This window comes from Colias eurytheme, chromosome 4 (genome assembly GCF_061535395.1).
Source record: "Colias eurytheme isolate Ceu_HAF_F1 chromosome 4, ilColEury1 Martin Lab GWU primary, whole genome shotgun sequence".
NCBI classification, from domain to species: Eukaryota; Metazoa; Arthropoda; class Insecta; order Lepidoptera; family Pieridae; genus Colias; species Colias eurytheme.
In genome coordinates, this window is record NC_142983.1 from 579,171 (window position 1) to 602,739 (window position 23,569).

Genomic DNA, 23,569 nt, shown 5'->3' on the forward strand with positions numbered 1-23,569 from the left:
AGGGTATTTTTCAAAAGAGATTCTTTATCTCTGTATTAAAGCAGCTATTTCAATGACACAGTTCTGCTGTGTTCGAATTTTGGTGATAATGAAATATAGTTTCATTTTAATTTGTATCTTTTGTTTAGTAGGACTGTTCACTTATTTTTTTTTATTGCTGTTTTTCATTGTGCTAGAAGTAGATGGGTTTTCGAGTGTATGTATGTCTTTGGCATGTGCCTTGTATGGCTTAAGAAACTTTACTTACAGGATTTTTTTTAAAAACGGTCTTCAGTTTTATGTTGCTAATAAAAAGAGATGTTATTCTATGTAATAAAATAAATCAGAAAAAGTCATATAGTTGAGTAGTAAATATGTTGCATTTTAAATCCGTAAAAACTTGGAAATTCCTTCATTCAATATTTCTTAATATATTTCTTCACGATCCAAATTTTATTATCATTACAGTTTGTTTTAGTAAAATATGTTTGAATAAATAAAACCGACATGTTTTACAAGACTATCATAATATGAAGTTTGTCGCCGAGCGAGCGCAAATAACAAATCAAAGGACTAACTAAACCCGAGTATTATTTGTGTTTATTTTACACTAAATGAGGAGTTTTGTGGGAAACATTAATGAATTTTACAAGCTGTATGTTCTATTATTATCACTATTTACACTGTAAATTGTGAAATAACCAAAAATCTTAACTTAATTTGTTTAGTTATCCAAATTTCGTTGTAGAGCCCGACTTTTCACATTTTACAGATGAGATTTATATATTCCTGAATACTCAATTGTATAATATTTTATAGAACGGATAAGTTTTAACCAAGGTTTGAAAAATCTCTATCTATATATATAAAACTCAAAGGTGACTGATATATTGATCTATCAAGGCACAGCCCAAACCACTGGATGTATCGGGCTAAAATTTGGCATGCAGGTAGATGTTAGGACGTAGGCATCCGCAGAAAGGATTTCCCGAAATTCTTGCGGGAACGGGGAAAAACGGGGATGCACGTACAAAGTCGTGGGCGGAATCTAGTATGATATAAAAATGAATCCTTACATCACGCGTGAACGGGTGGACCGATTTCGATAATTCTTTTTTTATAATAGTATACCTTGAAGTACGAGGATGGTTGTTATGGACGTAGACATGTACCACGGGCGAAGCCTGGGCGGACCGCTAGTTAACAATAAAAACAAGCCCTTCTGATTAATATCTAAAGTATAAATTGTCTGTTCGCCTAAAATAGCACTTGCGATTGCACTGTTAAGTGCTTACGCATTAGATTCAATAGGTAAGTACATGCTTTAACCGTTGTAAATTTTTAATTTCCTCCTAAATACTGTATTTACAATAGACGAAGGTTATACAGTGCTCTCAACATTAATCACACATTCCCATTAACTTGCAATTTGGCAATTGACTTAGAAGCTGATCGTTTGGCATCGCACCAAGCGAAACTATGGATTCCTTTTGCTACTTAATTGGAGGCTTTTTGTAGAAAATATACGGGTAATTGTTAATACGAGTATTATGCTGAAAGCTTGGATTTTTGGGAATTTAGTTGGTAACTGATTGGCTATCAAAGTCAAGGCTCTAGTATGGAAACAGGATTAATGAAAAATATATTTCAATTTTTATTTTTCGGATAAACAACATTTTTCAGTTATGCGGAAAAAATCCACGTCAATATGACGAAACATTCTTAGCTATAATATAATAATTGTACAAGTCTTGTCTATTGCCCATAAAAATGTTGTCTATATCTATGACATACCATCCATTCAAATTGAAGAATACTAAGAATGCTACCTTACATACTTACTACGTATGTGTGTATCTAAAAAAACTAAAAAGCAATAAGTATCTAAACTTCAATAATTATACGCAACCTAATATACTCAATACTCATAGTCAAAAATAACCTGAGTCTTCTTTCAAAGATAACCCGCCCTATAACAAAGTACATAATCAGTTCACAAAACAAGGCAGCCAAGGCCTTCATAATTTTGCCGGTTTATTCGACCAAAGAGTAACATCTCACGTCCGGCCGCTTTATATTTCATAAACTCACGTAGTACGGTAATGGGGTATTGGTAAGTCGGCGAAATTCATATAATATTCATTAGCTGACCAGTCTCCAGAGAAATACAGGTCTCAGTTTTCATGTTTATTCAATACTTTTAATGGTAACATTGAAATATTATTATTAGTAACTAGCTACGCTCCGCGGTTTCACCCGCGTGGCTCCGCTCCTATTGTTCTTAGCGTGATGATAAATATATAGCCTTCCTCGATGAACGGGCTATCTAACACCGAAATAATTTTTCAAATCAAACCAGTAGATCCTAAGATTAGCGCGTTCAAACAAACAAACTCTTCAGCTTTAGGTATATTAGTATAGATTGGCAGTTTATCGTTTTGCAAATGGTGGAAAGAAATTATAAAACTAAAATAGGGATTTTTACATTTATATACCTAACTGTTTTCCAGCGAATGTTATTTCAAAAACCAATACAATCAATTTCAAACTATCTCTTAAAGCTAATCTAATAAAATGTAGTTAGTCTAAACTCGTAAAGTATAGGTACAATCACCAAAAAGTCACTCCATTAATAACTTTCTACATGAATCTCTATGAAGAGATCGAAACTTCAAACATGAATAGAAAACTGCATAATAACGCGAAAAGAACGTTCAAAATTATTATGAATACCATACTCATGAAAACAGAAATGTAACACCAATTCAATGTATAATTTAAACAATATCTCAGTTTTCCCTAGTGTCGAAGCTTGCCAATATCATTAGAGATTTTAATGGACTTGCTTTATCTCAACTTTAATTATTCATGCACTCAATTGAATATTTATCATTTGGACTCATATTTAATATAACTGAGGGGAGTGGAAATTTATTAGGATTGCATTCATTTGAATGTAGATGGAAATTTTTAGGTTGACATTGATGAATAAGTGCACCGTTTATAAGGTGCTTTCGTTTGTGTGGGAGGTTATGTTTTAATAGACAAATATTGTCAGAATGAGGGTTATTTACGGAATTTTGTATATAATAAGAATACAAATAGCATTTTTATTTAATTAGAATATAGTAATTTAAAATATATGCTCATAGGAAGCCCGTGTTCTAGCAGTGGGAACGTATATGGGCTGATGATGATGATGAACTATAACCTCAGTATACCTTAACCGTTTTGAAATCACAAACAAAAAAAAATTAAATTGTTTATTTTCTTTTCTATTGTGTTATAGTTTCGTTCCACGTCATTAGTTCCTTTACCAGCCGCGTCTCATAAAAGAGTAATGTAATATGACGTGATTAGACATTCAAAATGTTTGCCAAGAGCAATAATAAAGAAAACATAATAATAAGCAAATAGGAAGAGATACTGAAAATTTATCATAATCTGGGGGCACGGTAGTGCCCCCGCCAAGACGAGCCAAGCGAAACGCACGGGCACTACCTACCTTTTCTCGAAGCGCTTCGACGTTTTTTTGAACCCTCATAACTTGGGTTTGGATTATGCTAGATCAACAAAATTTTCGGGATATATTGTCAATAGCGGACTTATTGAACATATTAAGTTTTAATTACATTAGATTTTATACTTCAGATTTTATTTATATCTAAAAAACGCTAATTTCGTCACTGACTCACTGATGATCATCAAAATTCTTAAGGTATTTCCTAATGTCCTAGAAAGCTGAAATTTTGTATGTAAGCTAGTATTAGCACACAAACAACAAAAAAATTATAAAACTTGTAACTTTCATCCCCCAACCCCTTAAACTAGGGGATGGGAGTTTGTATGAGACCTGTAATTTTAAATTAAATTTTGATGACGCTAGAGGTCTAATCTAATAATCTAAAACTTGGTTCCCCTAGATATATATATGTATAGGTACTCCTTGTTAAAAAAAAATTAAAAATTAAATCGACATATATTGAGACATATACTTCAGATCAGATCATATAAATATGAATGAATAGAAGTGTTGCGAACGTCTCCTGCCTCTTACGTCCACACAGTAGCTAAAAATAAAAAAAAATTTTGTTACAAACAACTTACAAAAAGAAATGAAATCCCACCAAAAACTTTTTCATGTAAAATGTTGCCAAGACGAGCCCATATGACTCGCACTGTCAAAAAGTTATCAGATCTCATGTAGAGCCAAGCTTCTAACACTACACGCCCTAACTCTACAAGGCCTAACTTTACAAACTCTACACCTTAGTCAAAGTATGTGGCTTGGCCGTTCGTTACTACAAGAACTATTGTATAACACAAAAGTAATGAACAGTGAATTAATTTTTCACCTTACGCCGATGTGAATGTAGCGAAATGGCCAAGCCACATATTTTTACTAAGGTGTAGAGTTTGTGAAGTTAGGCCTTGTAGAGTTAGGGCGTGTAGTGTTAGAAGCTTGGCTCTACATGAGATCTGATAACTTTTTGACAGTGCGAGTCATATGGGCTCGTCTTGGCAACATTTTACATGAAAATGTTTTTGGTGGGATGTATTTGTCCCAAAAAGTTATGATTAAAGGTTTGATAATTATTTATTAGCGTGGTGTAAATAATAAGTACCTAGTAATTTCATATACTTAATAGGAAAAAATCGATAGCTGACTAAAGAAGTGGTCTAGGTCTAATAAAAACAGGAAGTTTTTAACATACCTATTACATGAATTTTTCAAATATACTAGAGAGGATGTAACGTTAGATCTTAAAGATAATATAAAGCCAGGATTTACAAGCAATCACAATATAATTTTTTGCTGCACTTTATGTTTGCTCGCCCATAAAACGGCTAAGTATATGTAAGTGCCGCCATAAAATTATCAAATCACATTTAGGCTTTATCGTAACAGCATAATAGAACAGCGTTAGGAATACATTTTTCATTTCATAAAATGGCTGACGTTTTACATTCTGCTATTGAATGCTCTCTTTTGAAAATATAAAATACTTTGTATAATTAATTTACTTGACATGTAATTGTTGAGATCTATAACAAGTCTTAGAAGTAGGTTGTACGGATAACGGCTATGTGACAAATTTTTTTATTTTGTTGAAGTGAAACTTCTTTATCGGGGGTGGACAAAAATTTTGTGAGACATTTTTTGCGTTACGCCGCGCGCGTTACATTTTTTGCGTTACGCCGCGCGCGTTACATTTTTGCGTTACGCCGTACTCGTGACATTTTTTTTCTTATCCCTACCACGCGTGATTCGACGTATACTTTCTCCAGCGGAGTAGGGATATCGTATCGTTTTAACGTACGTCCTACCACTTTACTTGACCGTTTTTCTATTGCACTCGTATTTATTTCCAACGCTCTATGGTGACGTGATAATATTATATTAAAGTGATCAGCACAATCAAAGTGTTTATTTTAATTATTCTAATTCCAGTGAATTTAAAAAAAAAGTAAGTAATTACATATCTTTTTCTAATACTTAGGTGTAATTATGGTATTTATTTTTCTAAGTTATTTAAAATTAACCTCACTTTTTGATTGTATTTTTCAATTTTTTCAATTTTATTATAATATGTATAGATAATATGTATAGATACACTAGCACGTGGGTGGAATTATGTATAAATTTTTTCTAATACTTGAATGTTATTGTGGTACATATTTATTTTTCTAATTCTAAAATATTTACAGTTATTCTCAGTTTATGATTGAATTTTTTAAAACACCAACACGTGGGCGTGATCATGTTATTTATTTTTCAAGTTATTTAAGCTTAACCTCTGTCTTAATATGTATATATTATGTACTATGTGCGTCATTAATTTCTGACTGTTTCGAGATTTGATGCAAAATAAAACAGTGTGTAAATAAAATTAAACAATTGAGTAAAAGTATAATTTCATAGATAACACGTTGAGAAGTTCCCTGTATAAATATATATACATATCTTGTATAAATACATACATAATATGCCTATAGATCTTTACTCAATTGTTTTATTTTATTGATTTTTTACAAATTTTATTTACACACTATTTTATTTTGCACCAAATTTCGAAACAGTCAGAAATTAATGACGCACATATTATATATATACGTTTTAATATAGAATATTTTTTATTTTACAACCTTTACAACTTGATCATTAGGAATTTATTACCTCTATTGTTCGATCAAAAATAAGTTACCGACTTTAAGAAAGTGCCGACAATGTAAGTACACTATTGTTTCTTATAAAATATTTTAGGAGTATACGATAATAAATCTATGACTCACGTAAACACGTGTTTGCTTGATTGGTGTCAGGTGTTCAATTATAATTTTATGAATTCAAAATTTATAAGAATAAACCTCAAACTCTCTGTCCAATCAAAATCCGCCTAAGTCGAAATCCTTTATAAGCTGAAAACGGCAGTGGCCGGCGTAAATATTCAAATAGGTAGCGAGGAGCGAAGCGACGAGCATCTTAGGTTAACTTTTGAACTACCGCACGAGCCAAGCGAGCGAAGCGAGCGAGTCGCGGCAGTGGCCGGCGTAAATATTCAAATAGATAGCGAGGAGCGAAGCGACGAGCATCTTAGGTTAACTTTTGAACTACCGCACGAGCCGAGCGAGCGAAGCGAGCGAGTTGCAGCAGCAGCCGGTGTAAATATGTAAATAGGTAGCGAGGAGCGAAGCGACGAGCATCTTAGGTTAACTTTTGAACTACCGCACGAGCCGAGCGAGCGAAGCGAGCGAGTTGCAGCAGCAGCCGGTGTAAATATGTAAATAGGTAGCGAGGAGCGAAGCGACGAGCATCTTAGGTTAACTTTTGAACTACCGCACGAGCCGAGCGAGCGAAGCGAGCGAGTTGCAGCAGCGGCCGGTGTAAATATTTAAGTAGGTAGCGACGAGCGTGTGACTAACGTATTTCTTTAATATTGTATATAGTAAATTATTTTTTGAAAAATAAGGACATAAAGAAGTTTCACTTCTTACGTGTGTACTCTAGTACACGCACACATTTTTTTTTTTGTGTAGAGCCGTTTCATAGCTTGGGGCTCTGTAATGTCTTAAGTGAACAATAGTGTTAGAAAATTAAATTAGAATACTCTTCTAATTCTAAATATACAACTATTTGAGAAGAAGCTGCACTTGCACTGCAAAACTAAAGTCCAAAGTCCAAAATGTTATCAATTTGACCGGCAAATCATAACATATCTATTATTGAAATAATGTTATTGCCTAGCATCACAGACTACTAAACTACTACGTAGTACCAATAGGGTATTCTCAGTACGTAGGTACATACTACCTAATAAAATTTACAGTATTTTAGATGGATGTGCTATTACAAGCTCTGCAGCTTGTTTTCTTGTGCTATTCCTTCCGGGAATCCGTTCCATATCCGACGTATAAGATCTGAATTCTGAAGGTCTTTGGGGTTTCAGTGTTTTGATAAACTTTAGATATTTAGTTAAGGAACTAGAATTTGTCAAAACTGATTTTGCTAATAAATCAATGCTATGTATGAATGATATTTTATATATTATCAAGAATAATATAATTAAATAAAAAATAATGTCTAAATTCGACACTATTTGCAATTATACATAAGATCTTATTACCCTGAAAATATTTTCATTACATCAATCAATTTAATCATCTATTACCTTATTTCTTACTTTTGCGTATATTATGGTTCGAATGTAATTTTGTAAATATGCCTATTAAATAATATCATAATAATATAAGCTACTATCTAGATACCACACAAGCACAATTATTTTTAACCAAGTGTAAAATAAGCATATACTCAGACACTCATACTTACTGAGAGTCTCTTATTTACTATCAAGTGAATATAAACAAAAAAAAAAACTAACTACAAAGAAAATCGACGTCCAGACGCGAACGTAAAACCGCGCCAAGCAATTTTAAACAGCAACAATATTTTTATTATACCATTCCAGACGTCAAAGCTTAAATTTACATAAAAGAAATAACAATTTATTAAAGGTAACAACGCAGAAAGGCGATAAAGGTTCTGAATATTTGTTGCTATTGGACCAAATGAAGTGTTTATAACTAATTTACGAACTACACAGCATACTAATGTATTGTGAAAACAATTTCAGTCTCTCTATCTGAATAATATTGTTTTAGTTTTATATCTATAGCGCTCGCACATATATCTAATACTAGTGGTCCGCCCCGGCTTCGCCCGTGGTAGGTACATATTTCGCCATAAAAGGTAGCCTATGTCCTTTCTCGGGTATCAAAATATCTCCATACCAAATTTCATGCAAATTGGTTCAGTAGTTTAGGCGTGATTGAGTAACAGACAGACAGACAGAGTTACTTTCGCATTTATAATATTAGTATGGATTATTTTTTACGTGAATCATTTGTAACAGACATGAAAAATTTAGATAAATAATGTTATTTAATTATATCTTTTACTATTCCAAACATAATTCCAAACATAATTCCAAACATAAGCAGCTCACAGTACTTACTCTATTAGATTTCAGCAACGCTTTTACAACTGTAGACTTTGACGTACTGCTGGGTCTGCTGCGTGTACTTAACATTTCCCCTTCGGTAATTGACTGGTTCCATTCCTACCTGCACGGCCGGAGGCAGCGTGTCTTGGTGGATACTAAGTACTCATCTTGGTGTGCGGTCTCTGCCGGTGTTCCTCAGGGCGGCGTTCTGTCTCCTCTCCTCTTCTCCATCTTCATTAACTCCTTATGTTCCCGGCTGACGTCTCTGTACCATATGTATGCTGACGACTTACAGATATATACTCAGTCCACCCTTGCTGACCTACCTAAGGCAATACATTCTTCTAATTTCGAACTATCTAATATAACTAACTGGTGTAGCGAATTTGGTCTGAAAATCAACCCAGCTAAAAGCAATGTTATCATAGTTGGTAGTCCTTACCTAATTTCGGAAATTGACTGGGGTATTTTGCCAAACATTAAAATTGGTGACGTTGCTTTGCCTTACAAAACGGTAGTCAGAAATTTAGGTGTGTTGCTTGACCAAACTTTATCTTGGTCTTTCCATATCCAGGAACTAAGCCGTAGGATATATGCTGCTTCTGCTACGCTCCGGCGGCTTCGTAACTTCTTGCCTATTCCTACTAAAATTACGCTAGCGCAATCCCTTCTCCTTCCCATACTTGATTACGCTGATGCATGTTTTCCTGATTTAACAGCCGAGCATCTTGATAAACTTGAGCGTCTTCAAAATTTCTGTATTAGATTTATTTTCGGCCTTCGAAAATATGACCATGTTTCTTCTTTCAGGAAAAAGCTCAAGTGGCTCCCTATCCGACTTCGCCGGGATCTACACTATTTGCAACTACTGTTCCGTATCCTTTTTAATCCCTTTGCTCCTTCCTACCTCAAGTCCAATTTTTCCTTCTTGCACAATGAAAGCTATTCACTTCGCTCTGAGGACAGACTTATCTTGCGTGTTCCATGCCGACGCACAAATTTCTATGGCAAGTCATTCGCAGCAATTTCCGTGAAGTTATGGAATTCTCTGCCGTTAAACATTCGACAAGCCAGGACCGCTTCGGAGTTTAAAAATCTTGTGAGACAACACTTTCTCTCCGCTGTTGATCCGGATCAGTAACATTCTTTTATTATTTTACATGTATGTAGTAGTTTATGTGGTATTTATGTATAGATATGCATGGCATTTATATATATAGGTATTTTATTTAATATCGGTGTGTTTCCTTCAGAATATGATATATAATATTTATGTATATATATAATTTGTATGTATACCTATTTATTTTATTTATGTATGCGTCTATGTAGATTTATATTTATTATCTTTGTACATGTATGTAAGTATATGATATTATATATATTTAGATATGTATTAATTTATGTAGACACATGTTTGTATGATAAAAAACTCTTCTTTTTCTTGGTTTTTCTTGCTATTATTATTATTTTTTTTTTTTTTCCTGTTCTCGTCCCGCGTACCTTTTTGCTCGTTACCTTTTACCGTGGTTGCCTGGAAGAGATCACTACGTAGTGATAAGGCCGCCAAGTTAGTTGTACTCTGTTTTTTAGCTGTAAGTAATTTTAAGGTTTAGAAAGAATTGGAAGCGGCTCAGCGGGGAACTGCAGCATGTCAAGCGAGTACTACGTAGCAACAAGCTGCCGGCGCCTCCACAGCATCACAGGAGTCGAACGAAGCCACACACAGTTGAAAGACAACCGGCCTACCTACCATATGTGAAGGGAGTTACTGACAGAATTGGAAGAATCCTAAGACGAGCTTCAATTAAAACTATATATAAGCCGCACAAGAAGATAAACCAATTCTTGAGACCAATTAAAAGTAATATTCCTCTACAAGAAGCAGGCGTGTACAAGTTAGACTGTGACTGTGGACTCTCATACATCGGCCAAACAAAAAGAAGCATTGCCAACCGACTGAAGGAGCACATTGCGGATATCAAGCATCGGCGTCACAAGAAGTCTGCGGTATGTGAACACACACTGGACAACAACCACTTCATAAGATTCGACCAACCACAAATCCTTGCCAGAGAAAATAAATTTTTTCCAAGACTGGTGCGCGAGGCTATTGAAATTAAAAAACACCCAAATTTCAATAGAGAAGATGGTTTGAAACTTTCTAACACCTGGGATCCTGTTATTAAGAATTTAAAACCCCATGTCAAACATACCAAAAGACTAGAAGACACGATCAGCCAATACTGCCAACATCCGGAAAAATACTCCACATACCAACTACGGAGGAATAGGTGGAGGTAGTTTACAAACAGCAATTTTTGAATGACCGTCAAGACGTATAACATCTCAGTCTCCCCGTGACCACGCTCGCTGTAAAGTGTTCGAAACGTCGGGAAAATAATAGAATGAATAAATCGCGTTTAAAATCCGTTAAAAAGTTTTTTAATTTCTAAATGTATAATACTCGCGTAAAATCAAACATCAGAAAATACTATGTAGACCAGTACGGACTGGAAAATGCTAACAAAATTCGCCGTTTAGAAGAACTGAAGACAAAGCGCTCGAGGTTTTTGACATCCCTGAATTTCATGAAGCAATGTCGAGAACATAATATCATCCCAGTTTGTTGTCGAATAGCACCAAAAAAGGACATAGCTGGAAGCGCAAGTATTCTAAACAAGGCAAGTCAAAAATTGTTATCTAAAGTAATTGCTGGACACCGATCGGATATTGAAAGGCTCAACATTGAAATCCAAAATGTAGCAAGTAACTTAAAGAATTTTATGTTAGAAACAGATTGGCAACTGTGCTTGAACATCTTAGATAATCGTGCACATAGTAAATTCAAATACTGCACGGATAAACAAAAGCAAAAATTTGAAAGATTACTGGCCAAGAAGAATAACTCAATGTCATCTGAGTATCCAAACGTCACTGAATGTCAACCTCAAGTGACAGCAGTTGTCAATCTGTCAAAACAAATTCTTGATAACAAAACTATTGAGGTACTGAATAGAGGTTTAAACTTTGCTCCTGCGCCGCAAAAAATACCTTGCGAAGAAATAATAAGTCATGTGGAGGATACTTTATTCAAAAACAACATTCTTAAAGAAGACGCAGAGGCGATTCGGCAAGACATATCTTGTGTACTACGCACTTGCAAACCGCCGAAACCTAACATCTCTCGCTCTGAGTCTATCGCTTTAAAACACCTGCGAAAGAATGAAGATATAATAGTACTCCGAGCTGACAAAGGAAACGCAACGGTTATAATGGATACGTCAGATTACAACAACAAAATGTCGGAAATACTGTCGGACGAAAACACCTACAAAAAAGTCGACAAGGACCCAACAAACAAGGTAATGAAACAAACAACTGACCTTATAAACAAACACAAAACGACATTAAATCTTGACACTAAGTATCTTATTCCATCTTGCGTGAAACCTCCCAAGATGTATGGCTTACCTAAAATACACAAAACTAATACTCCATTAAGACCTATTGTGAGTCAAATTGATACACCCACTCAAAAACTATCACAACACATGTCTAGGGTGCTCGCTCCCCTTAGAGGTAACACCAGTGCTTATGTTAAGGACTCATACCATTTTGTTGAGATATTAAAAGATCTAAATATCGCAAACAATGAGACTATGGTTAGCTTTGATGTGCAGTCTCTTTTTACTAATCTCCCGGTGACTGATTGCATCAATATTGTTAAGAAAAGGTTAGGGGAACACAATATGCCATTAGAATATGCAGAGATCTTAGAACATTGCCTTACATCTGGCTATTTATTGTGGAATGGTGAATTTTACATGCAGGTTGATGGGGTGGCCATGGGCTCTCCAGTATCACCCGTTGTCGCTGATATTTTTATGGAAGACTTCGAGGAGAGAGCCTTGGCCACAGCACCAGTCAAACCGAGACTTTACAAACGCTATGTAGATGACACCTTCACAATACTCCCTACTGAACATATACCTGCATTTTTAGATCATCTTAACTCCATACACAAAAACATCCAATTTACTATGGAGTTAGAAACTAACAACCGTCTAGCCTTTCTTGACATTTTAATTATGAGGGGACGGGATGGCATGCTCAGCCATACAGTGTATAGGAAAGCCACTCATACTGATAGGTACCTCAATGGTGAATCTCACCACCACCCTTGCCAACTAGCTTCTGTCGGTAAATCTTTGTTTCAGAGAGCCCGCCACCTCTGTGATGCTGCCCACCTCAGCGGGGAACTGCAGCATGTCAAGCGAGTACTACGTAGCAACAAGCTGCCGGCGCCTCCACAGCATCACAGGAGTCGAACGAAGCCACACACAGTTGAAAGACAACCGGCCTACCTACCATATGTGAAGGGAGTTACTGACAGAATTGGAAGAATCCTAAGACGAGCTTCAATTAAAACTATATATAAGCCGCACAAGAAGATAAACCAATTCTTGAGACCAATTAAAAGTAATATTCCTCTACAAGAAGCAGGCGTGTACAAGTTAGACTGTGACTGTGGACTCTCATACATCGGCCAAACAAAAAGAAGCATTGCCAACCGACTGAAGGAGCACATTGCGGATATCAAGCATCGGCGTCACAAGAAGTCTGCGGTATGTGAACACACACTGGACAACAACCACTTCATAAGATTCGACCAACCACAAATCCTTGCCAGAGAAAATAAATTTTTTCCAAGACTGGTGCGCGAGGCTATTGAAATTAAAAAACACCCAAATTTCAATAGAGAAGATGGTTTGAAACTTTCTAACACCTGGGATCCTGTTATTAAGAATTTAAAACCCCATGTCAAACATACCAAAAGACTAGAAGACACGATCAGCCAATACTGCCAACATCCGGAAAAATACTCCACATACCAACTACGGAGGAATAGGTGGAGGTAGTTTACAAACAGCAATTTTTGAATGACCGTCAAGACGTATAACATCTCAGTCTCCCCGTGACCACGCTCGCTGTAAAGTGTTCGAAACGTCGGGAAAATAATAGAATGAATAAATCGCGTTTAAAATCCGTTAAAAAGTCTTTAATTTCTAAATGTATAATACTCGCGTAAAATCAAACATCAGAAAATACTATGTAGACCAGTACGGACTGGAAAATGCTAACAAAATTCGCCGTTTAGAAGAACTGAAGACAAAGCGCTCGAGGTTTTTGACATCCCTGAATTTCATGAAGCAATGTCGAGAACATAATATCATCCCAGTTTGTTGTCGAATAGCACCAAAAAAGGACATAGCTGGAAGCGCAAGTATTCTAAACAAGGCAAGTCAAAAATTGTTATCTAAAGTAATTGCTGGACACCGATCGGATATTGAAAGGCTCAACATTGAAATCCAAAATGTAGCAAGTAACTTAAAGAATTTTATGTTAGAAACAGATTGGCAACTGTGCTTGAACATCTTAGATAATCGTGCACATAGTAAATTCAAATACTGCACGGATAAACAAAAGCAAAAATTTGAAAGATTACTGGCCAAGAAGAATAACTCAATGTCATCTGAGTATCCAAACGTCACTGAATGTCAACCTCAAGTGACAGCAGTTGTCAATCTGTCAAAACAAATTCTTGATAACAAAACTATTGAGGTACTGAATAGAGGTTTAAACTTTGCTCCTGCGCCGCAAAAAATACCTTGCGAAGAAATAATAAGTCATGTGGAGGATACTTTATTCAAAAACAACATTCTTAAAGAAGACGCAGAGGCGATTCGGCAAGACATATCTTGTGTACTACGCACTTGCAAACCGCCGAAACCTAACATCTCTCGCTCTGAGTCTATCGCTTTAAAACACCTGCGAAAGAATGAAGATATAATAGTACTCCGAGCTGACAAAGGAAACGCAACGGTTATAATGGATACGTCAGATTACAACAACAAAATGTCGGAAATACTGTCGGACGAAAACACCTACAAAAAAGTCGACAAGGACCCAACAAACAAGGTAATGAAACAAACAACTGACCTTATAAACAAACACAAAACGACATTAAATCTTGACACTAAGTATCTTATTCCATCTTGCGTGAAACCTCCCAAGATGTATGGCTTACCTAAAATACACAAAACTAATACTCCATTAAGACCTATTGTGAGTCAAATTGATACACCCACTCAAAAACTATCACAACACATGTCTAGGGTGCTCGCTCCCCTTAGAGGTAACACCAGTGCTTATGTTAAGGACTCATACCATTTTGTTGAGATATTAAAAGATCTAAATATCGCAAACAATGAGACTATGGTTAGCTTTGATGTGCAGTCTCTTTTTACTAATCTCCCGGTGACTGATTGCATCAATATTGTTAAGAAAAGGTTAGGGGAACACAATATGCCATTAGAATATGCAGAGATCTTAGAACATTGCCTTACATCTGGCTATTTATTGTGGAATGGTGAATTTTACATGCAGGTTGATGGGGTGGCCATGGGCTCTCCAGTATCACCCGTTGTCGCTGATATTTTTATGGAAGACTTCGAGGAGAGAGCCTTGGCCACAGCACCAGTCAAACCGAGACTTTACAAACGCTATGTAGATGACACCTTCACAATACTCCCTACTGAACATATACCTGCATTTTTAGATCATCTTAACTCCATACACAAAAACATCCAATTTACTATGGAGTTAGAAACTAACAACCGTCTAGCCTTTCTTGACATTTTAATTATGAGGGGACGGGATGGCATGCTCAGCCATACAGTGTATAGGAAAGCCACTCATACTGATAGGTACCTCAATGGTGAATCTCACCACCACCCTTGCCAACTAGCTTCTGTCGGTAAATCTTTGTTTCAGAGAGCCCGCCACCTCTGTGATGCTGCCCACCTCAGCGGGGAACTGCAGCATGTCAAGCGAGTACTACGTAGCAACAAGCTGCCGGCGCCTCCACAGCATCACAGGAGTCGAACGAAGCCACACACAGTTGAAAGACAACCGGCCTACCTACCATATGTGAAGGGAGTTACTGACAGAATTGGAAGAATCCTAAGACGAGCTTCAATTAAAACTATATATAAGCCGCACAAGAAGATAAACCAATTCTTGAGACCAATTAAAAGTAATATTCCTCTACAAGAAGCAGGCGTGTACAAGTTAGACTGTGACTGTGGACTCTCATACATCGGCCAAACAAAAAGAAGCATTGCCAACCGACTGAAGGAGCACATTGCGGATATCAAGCATCGGCGTCACAAGAAGTCTGCGGTATGTGAACACACACTGGACAACAACCACTTCATAAGATTCGACCAACCACAAATCCTTGCCAGAGAAAATAAATTTTTTCCAAGACTGGTGCGCGAGGCTATTGAAATTAAAAAACACCCAAATTTCAATAGAGAAGATGGTTTGAAACTTTCTAACACCTGGGATCCTGTTATTAAGAATTTAAAACCCCATGTCAAACATACCAAAAGACTAGAAGACACGATCAGCCAATACTGCCAACATCCGGAAAAATACTCCACATACCAACTACGGAGGAATAGGTGGAGGTAGTTTACAAACAGCAATTTTTGAATGACCGTCAAGACGTATAACATCTCAGTCTCCCCGTGACCACGCTCGCTGTAAAGTGTTCGAAACGTCGGGAAAATAATAGAATGAATAAATCGCGTTTAAAATCCGTTAAAAAGTCTTTAATTTCTAAATGTATAATACTCGCGTAAAATCAAACATCAGAAAATACTAATTTTAAGGTTTTCCTGATTGTACAACTAATAAAGTGTTAAATAAATAAATAAATAAATAAATAATTTACCATTCTTCTCTATAAATAACAATAAAAGTATTATATCAAGAGAAACATAACTTATTCCAGACCTACTTTAACAACCATTCGTGAATAGGATGCCTTATCACTATGGAAATGAATTTTGAATAGTCTCTTTCATAAAGAATTGAATCGTGATTACGCAATTCGCACCGGAGTTATTCTCACGAAGAATACTTTGGCAATATGCTACTTTATAGGAAGCGTGATGAGTTTGACAGATAATAAATTTTTAACGAGAGATTCCATTCAGATAAGGGAAATTCATTTTTATAAATGCCACATTGCGCAGACAATTTCGACTGGCCATTAAAAAAAGAAGAATTCGAAAAGACATTCCAAATTCGAAAACGAACTAAAACAATTATACCTGGCTGTATACACATAAGTCCTTTGTCTCACCAGAAAAAAAAGTTAAAAGCGCGGGAAAAACAAATGTTTTCACAAATTAAATTAGTAATGTGATTTCACTGGAACGTTTGTTAGGTAAGTTCATAACTAAAGCATGCAACTGTAATGGAAGCGGGTACCGCTATTATTATTCATACATAATACGAACTAATAATGCAGTGGTGCTTAGCTTTGTAAGGGTTACGTTATTTTTACAGTAATTAAAATGTAACATTCACTTGAAACGGCGAAATATAAAGGAGAAATTTTAAACATTCCTGCTATGTAGAAATTACATAAAAAATGTGGCTTACACCGGCATATATTTTCAAATGTTTAATTTTTGTTAATGTTATTTTGTACTAGCTTAAACTCGTAATCGCCCACGACTTGTTTTGACAGCATAAATTAACGAACAGCCAAAACTTAGGTATTCCTAATAGGCATATTTATAATTTAACATGACAAACATGAAAATATACTTAATACTTATATATTACTTTAAGAGTCTGTGTTATAAGGTAATATTCTTTTGTTATTAAGGAAATATAAATTCGATATTAATTAAATATCTAACACAAGAAGAAGCATTATAAAGAGAGTATAGACAGTTGAGGTTATTTAAAAACCGTCATAAATAGATTTCAATCAAGAACTTATACGAAGGAAACCGCAAAGCGTCATTTATTTAAACACTAGACTGTGAGAATTGAAATGAAAACTCCATCTATTGTAGGATTAATAATAATTAATCTCAGAATGGATCCCAAGAGTTCCTGGAAAGAGGTCTCGTTGGAAAAATTAACTCTATCGTGAACATTGATGTAGTGTTGACTGGATATGACCATTGTGTTAATATGAATCAACATATTACGTGCTATATTATTTTTTTTTTCCAAATAATGTTATAAATAAGTTAGTGTGGATGGGTGTATGTATGTTTATAACTGTTTCAAGAATGTAACTACTCGGCGGAATTGACAGTAAGTAAGGTTATTTATCAGAATAACACATGAGTTATGGAAATATTTTGCTTGCGGGTCCTTCCACCGGTGAAACCGCGCGATCCAGCAAGTAACATTATAATAATATGTAGGACCGGAACTTTTTTTTTTTGAGTAATAAACTTTGCGTTAATGAAGTAGAACTCAAGGAAAAATGTTCAAAAACCCCGATTACAACGCAAACAACATAATTCGTTAGCAATACATATTAAAAGAGATACCATTACAATGGGATTTGGGGTCTAAATGGAAAAAAAGGTAAGGGTCACTTAATTGAGACTGTCAGCAACCCCTCTGTCAATTTCTATGTGAAAGACACATAAAAAAGTTTTTGTACCCTCAAGCCATGCTCAAAAATTAGAATCAGTCGTACCGGAAAATTAATAAAAAAATACATATTGAACTTTCCAAAACACACAAGATGTGAAATTTGGAATAATTCTTGTAAAAGTTTGTAAAAACCATAAAGTTTGTTTCAATTTTAATATGTACATACAATTTACGTAATATGAAAATCTGTATTGTCCCGAAATTAAATACAGTGAAATAATTGATTTATATCATCTAATCACTATCACTACATAGTATAAAACAAAGTCGCTTTCCCTGTCCCTATGTCCCTATGTCCCTTTGTACGCTTAAATCTTTGAAACTACGCAACGGATTTTGATGCGGTTTTTTTTAATAGATAGAGTTTTTCAAGAGGAAGGTTTATATGTATAATAACATCCATTAAATAGTGGAGAAGTACTGTTATTTTTGAGGTTTCTAATGTGATGTCGTAAAAAATTATATTTTTTCCGCTTACATTGCAAACGCAGGCTGAACCCTACGAGTTTTATCAAAATAATGTACCAAGTATTATACACATTGAAAAGGTCTACAGAAAAGTCCGCGATGGTATATGTCTATCTCTTATGGATAACCCACAATAACTTTTTTTTGTCATTTACTTTTTACGACAAATAATGGCTAATTTTCGATGCGATTTTAACCAATACAGCATTAATCCTTAACCAATTATGTAAATACCTTTAATACATTGTTCATTTAATATAGATCTATATGGCCCTTTACACAGTATGATTTAAGTGAATATTTTCGAAGATATTACAGATTTAAAAATTGCGGGGCGCAGCGTTTGCGGCGGTACCGGCCGGCCGCCCGTCTATCTATTTTATACCCGTGCGAAGCCGGAGCGGGTCGCTAGTATTACTATAAGATTTGATACTGATGACAAATATGATACAGTAATTAAAACAGGAGTAGGTTTTACCCAGTTTACCAAGATATAGAATTCTAAACAGACAACCATCGGAAAAGTAATGAATGATATTATACTTCAAAGTAATGAAAGAATAAATTATATAGGTCAAATAGCCCTTGTATATATAATAAAAAATGTGTGCGTGTACTAGTGTACACACGTAAGAAGTGAAACTTCTTTATGACCTTATTTTTCAAAAAATAATTTACTATATGCAACTTTACAGAAATACGTCGAATCAAAGATGGCGCGTAACGGAAAAATGTCACGCGTAACGAAAAAATGTTACACTAAATTTTTTTCTAACCCCGATAAAGAAGTTTCACTTCAACAATGTAAAATTATTATTATCTAAATACGTAGGTAGGTACACAATAGTGTCATACTCTATCAAGTAATTAAATAGTTATTCCCAAGGATCAACACATTCATGCGAATAGTGAGGCAATTAGTGATAACGAATCCATACTAATATTATAAATGCGAAAGTAACTCTGTCTGTCTGTCTGTTACTCAATCACGCCTTAACTACTGAACCAATTTGCATGAAATTTGGTATAGAGACATTTTGATACCCGAGAAAGGACATAGGCTACTTTTTACCCCGGGACATAGGATAGGTTTTATCCCGGAAATCCCACGGGAACGGGAACTATGCGGTTTTTTCTTTACTGCGCGGGCGAAGCCGCGGGCGGAAAGCTAGTAACGAATAAATGTATAAACAGTGCACTCTCTCCTTGAGATTCGCGTATTCATATTAAGACGAACACGAATCTGTGAATGCATTATATTATTATTACAAAATTTACAGGCCATGTCCAGTCCACTATATCCATGCTCGTGACAGTTGGCAGCGCAAGCGGAAGCAAGCCATTATTTTATTTTCCTATTAACTTGAACAATCGATTATACGCTGTTAAAGGACATGATTTAAAACCCTGCGGCATAGTTTTACTCCTCATAGTTGTGTAATAAACATTGGTAATAATTAAGACATGTGGTTGTATAATGGACTCTGTTTATGCTGTTTAAATTTATGCACAAGACATTGATTTGCAATTTTTCAGGAACCATTTTTTTAAAGTCTTATCACAGAATAATAATAATATAACGTCTATATTGAATGGTGTTGGGCGGAATTATCTAAAAAAGAGCGTGTGTAAGCAAACGTGTCAGAAGTGAAACTTCATTGTGCAAGATTCAAAGATACTTAAATAGTCGCCTTACTCCGTGACGTAACGGTATTGCCATGACGCGACCGTCAAAATTTACTTTGAAAGCGCCTAAAGATTTATCTTTCACCTGCATTTCAGAATAAAGCTTACTTACTATTTTTTGAAAGCAATAAATAATATCAACTTAACATTGTATTATAATAACATAACTTTTTATTACGAACGTTATTTCGTATTTGATTCTTTTTGATGACAGCAACACTGAACAATTCAATTAACTTTAATTTATCGATAACGACCTTTTTAAACCCAACATTCGAGTTCAAACGGAATTCCACGTAAATAAAAGCCATTTTCAATTTCAATGTCTAAATAATCGTTTTTGTATGAGGCTTGAAGTTTTTGTCGTATCTATTCTAATGTTATAAAACTGGAGAGTTTGTTAGTTTGTTTGAATGCTAATTTTAGGAAATATGAGGCCGATTTGAAAAATTATTTCAGTGTTGGATACCTCATTTATTGAAGTAGACTAAATATAAAAAAATAGGCTATATATTATCATCATTTTATGACCAATAAAAGCGAAGCAATGCGGGTAAAACCGCGGGGCACAGCTAATGCTGAATTAATTATGATATGAGTACGTTGGAAGTTACGTATTTAATGTCATTTGCAAAGGGCATTTGAATCCAGTTGGAAGACTATTAACCGTTAAATTGTGTCTTATAAAATGCTGAACAAATTTTGTTAAACAGACATAGTATGCAGACTATCTGCAGATAAACATAACCAATCATAGACAAAGAAAATCAAAACAATTTACGCAGTAATTTACTTTAAAATTTACCTTTTATACTGTGTTTATAATTAAATAAGCCACGTTAGAGCAATTTGAAATAAATTGCAGTTCAGAAGACGTAAAATTTATAATTTTACAATTCTAAAAATTTCTAGCTATATTTTTAAAATGCCATTTTAAAAACTATTATCATTTCATTATTTCAAATGAAAATATCAAAAACCCTATATTTTTACTGAAAGGGCAATAGTTACACAAATAGGAGCCCCACTTCGTGGAGCTCCTATAATTTCTGTGTAATTTTAAAAACACGAACCTAACCTAACCCACCCCCTTATCCAAACGAAAAATTTCTGATTACGAATTCTCGACATAATATTACAAAATGCCGAGCTTTTGTAAACGGCTAATTAATAATATCTACAATTTGCCTGCGACATATGCATTTCATCTGTTAAATTCAAATAATTGTTACAATAGAATTATTAACTGCTTATTGTATGAAATAAACAAAACATTGCTTTGTTGTCATGATTCGTAGTTTAATACATACAATCATAATTAATTAGGCCAATTCTATTGCAGTTTAGGCAATACATATTTAGGAATTTACGAATTAGGTACTACAACTTGCGTTTACTATGTATATGTAAATCTGTTAAAATTTTCTTTGGTATAACTAGTTTTAGCTCGCGGCTTCATTTGCGTGAAATTTCGATAAAAATTATGTTTATATATTGCTATCAAAATTTAAGCTATTTCTCCTTGAGTGAAAGTTTAACAAACATACACAATGATTAGAAATTAAAGACTTTTTTTTAAAGGCTTTTTAATGGATTTTAAACGCGAATTATTCATTATATTATTCATCAGTCTCCCCGTGACCACGCTCGCTGTAAAGTGTTCGAAACGTCGGGAAAATAATATAATGAATAAATCGCATTTAAAATCCGTTAAAAAGTCTTTAATTTCTAAATTTATAATACTCGCGTAAAATCAAACACTAGAAAATACACAATGTTTTTCATGTTTATTGTTAATTAATGTATTAATTTTATTGGGAAACTTTTTAACGCCCAGATAATACCACAGGTTATTACGTAGGATTCAAAGACTGCATGTAGGAGTCGATAGGAATCTAGATAATAATAATAATTTTAGTTCTTATTTTTTATATGACATGGTAAATATGGTGTAAAAATAAACGAATTCATATATTATATATAATACTTTTACTGGAATTTGGCTTAAATAAATACGTATAAATAATATTTAAAAATGGAGAGATATAAAAAATTCAAATCGAAGGTAAACAAAGAAAAACGGTTTTCATTCGTTTTGAAGGAAAACCAGTTCCACTTTTATTGCTAATACTGAGAATTGAACCCGAGGCGTTAAACAAAAATAAAACTTTTATATTAAACTTAACTAGTGCACTTGAAAGTTTATTGTTTTTGGTCAATCACTTCTCTCTGCCGTGCGCGGTAAGGAGAGGATGCCTTAGGGTGCGTATCCACGAAAAACGAGGATGTGTAGCACTGTGTAGCGAGTAATTTGTTCGTAAGAACCAATCATATCGCTTCATTTATTATGAAGTTTGAAACGTTTAGTGTGTGAAGCGATATGATTGGTTATTTACATTCCTCGCTAACATCCTCGCACATTATTAGTAGAGAAGCACCCTTATTTCTCACTATTTTTCTTGCGGTGTAAAAGAGATTGGTTTAGCGATGCGTATTGTACTCTTTTGTCGTGTATACTTAAATATTTTAAGTTTTGGTGCACAATAAAATACTTAATTTAATTTGATTATTATTTAAAATATTTGATATATTTTTATAACTCAATCAAGTCATTTCTGAATTGATCTGGATATAATTGATAACAGAAATTGGTTTAAATTACGACAAATCCTTCATAATTATTATATTTCCTCTGTGCATAAATTATACAATTTTACTTATATCATATATCAAAGTCAATGGTGTTTGTAAATGTAACATAAAAATAAACAGTGCGGAAGTGCAGAGATACAATAGAAAATAATAATATAGGACGTATTCACAAAAAGTTTTCAAATCTCAAAATGGCCGCTCAAATTTGACATCTAGAGCACGCACCAATATAACCTTTCATGTCGGGAATATTTGGAAAACGCACAATATTCCTGGCCGAAACTATTGAATGGGAGATTTCAAACGCCATGCGGTTTCATGCACATTTTAATAACATTTTATCTCGTTTACAATTTTATTAGACACACATGAAATTAGAACTGGGAAAGAAACACACCTAACGTAGGTGCGTTCTTGCTAATCGGTAAGGATGAAACTTTATTTATTTGAATTAAAAAAAAAATTGGTACAGTTGGCCAAGTCGTAGGTACCAACCAAACAAAAAAAAATCCTCTTTAAATTGATATCTTTTTGACACTGTTTAACGGGTCTCAGCAAATATTCAAAATATTTTTTATATGTTTTAATAATGATACATACCATTTTGTATCCTTACCCTATTTTAGCCTTAACAATGAATAAATCTATTTTTTTCCATCTTTCTAAATTACGTACGAATAATATAACAAGTAAAATAAACAATTTACTAAGAATTACTCCATTCAAGTATATTGTAGGATTAG

The 23,569-nt window shown here is 34.5% G+C and overlaps 3 protein-coding genes across 3 annotated transcripts; all 3 read left to right on the forward strand.

Moving 5' to 3' along the window:
- The first annotated feature begins 2,081 nt into the window (after window positions 1-2,081).
- Window positions 2,082-10,923, forward strand: LOC149908722 (uncharacterized). Its single transcript, XM_090101497.1, has 2 exons — window positions 2,082-2,092; window positions 10,094-10,923. Exons 1-2 carry the CDS (start codon window positions 2,082-2,084, stop codon window positions 10,785-10,787), a joined length of 705 nt encoding a protein of 234 aa, XP_089957623.1. The 3' UTR covers window positions 10,788-10,923.
- Window positions 10,924-10,946: 23 nt separating this feature from the next.
- Window positions 10,947-13,541, forward strand: LOC149908723 (uncharacterized). The gene has a single exon (XM_090120312.1). It carries the CDS (start codon window positions 11,075-11,077, stop codon window positions 13,403-13,405), a length of 2,331 nt encoding a protein of 776 aa, XP_089976438.1. The 5' UTR covers window positions 10,947-11,074; the 3' UTR covers window positions 13,406-13,541.
- A 13-nt stretch (window positions 13,542-13,554) lies between these two features.
- LOC149908724 (uncharacterized) lies at window positions 13,555-16,158 on the forward strand. Its single transcript, XM_090120311.1, has one exon. The coding sequence runs from the start codon at window positions 13,557-13,559 to the stop codon at window positions 16,020-16,022; it is 2,466 nt and encodes an 821-aa protein (XP_089976437.1). The 5' UTR covers window positions 13,555-13,556; the 3' UTR covers window positions 16,023-16,158.
- Window positions 16,159-23,569: the final 7,411 nt, after the last annotated feature.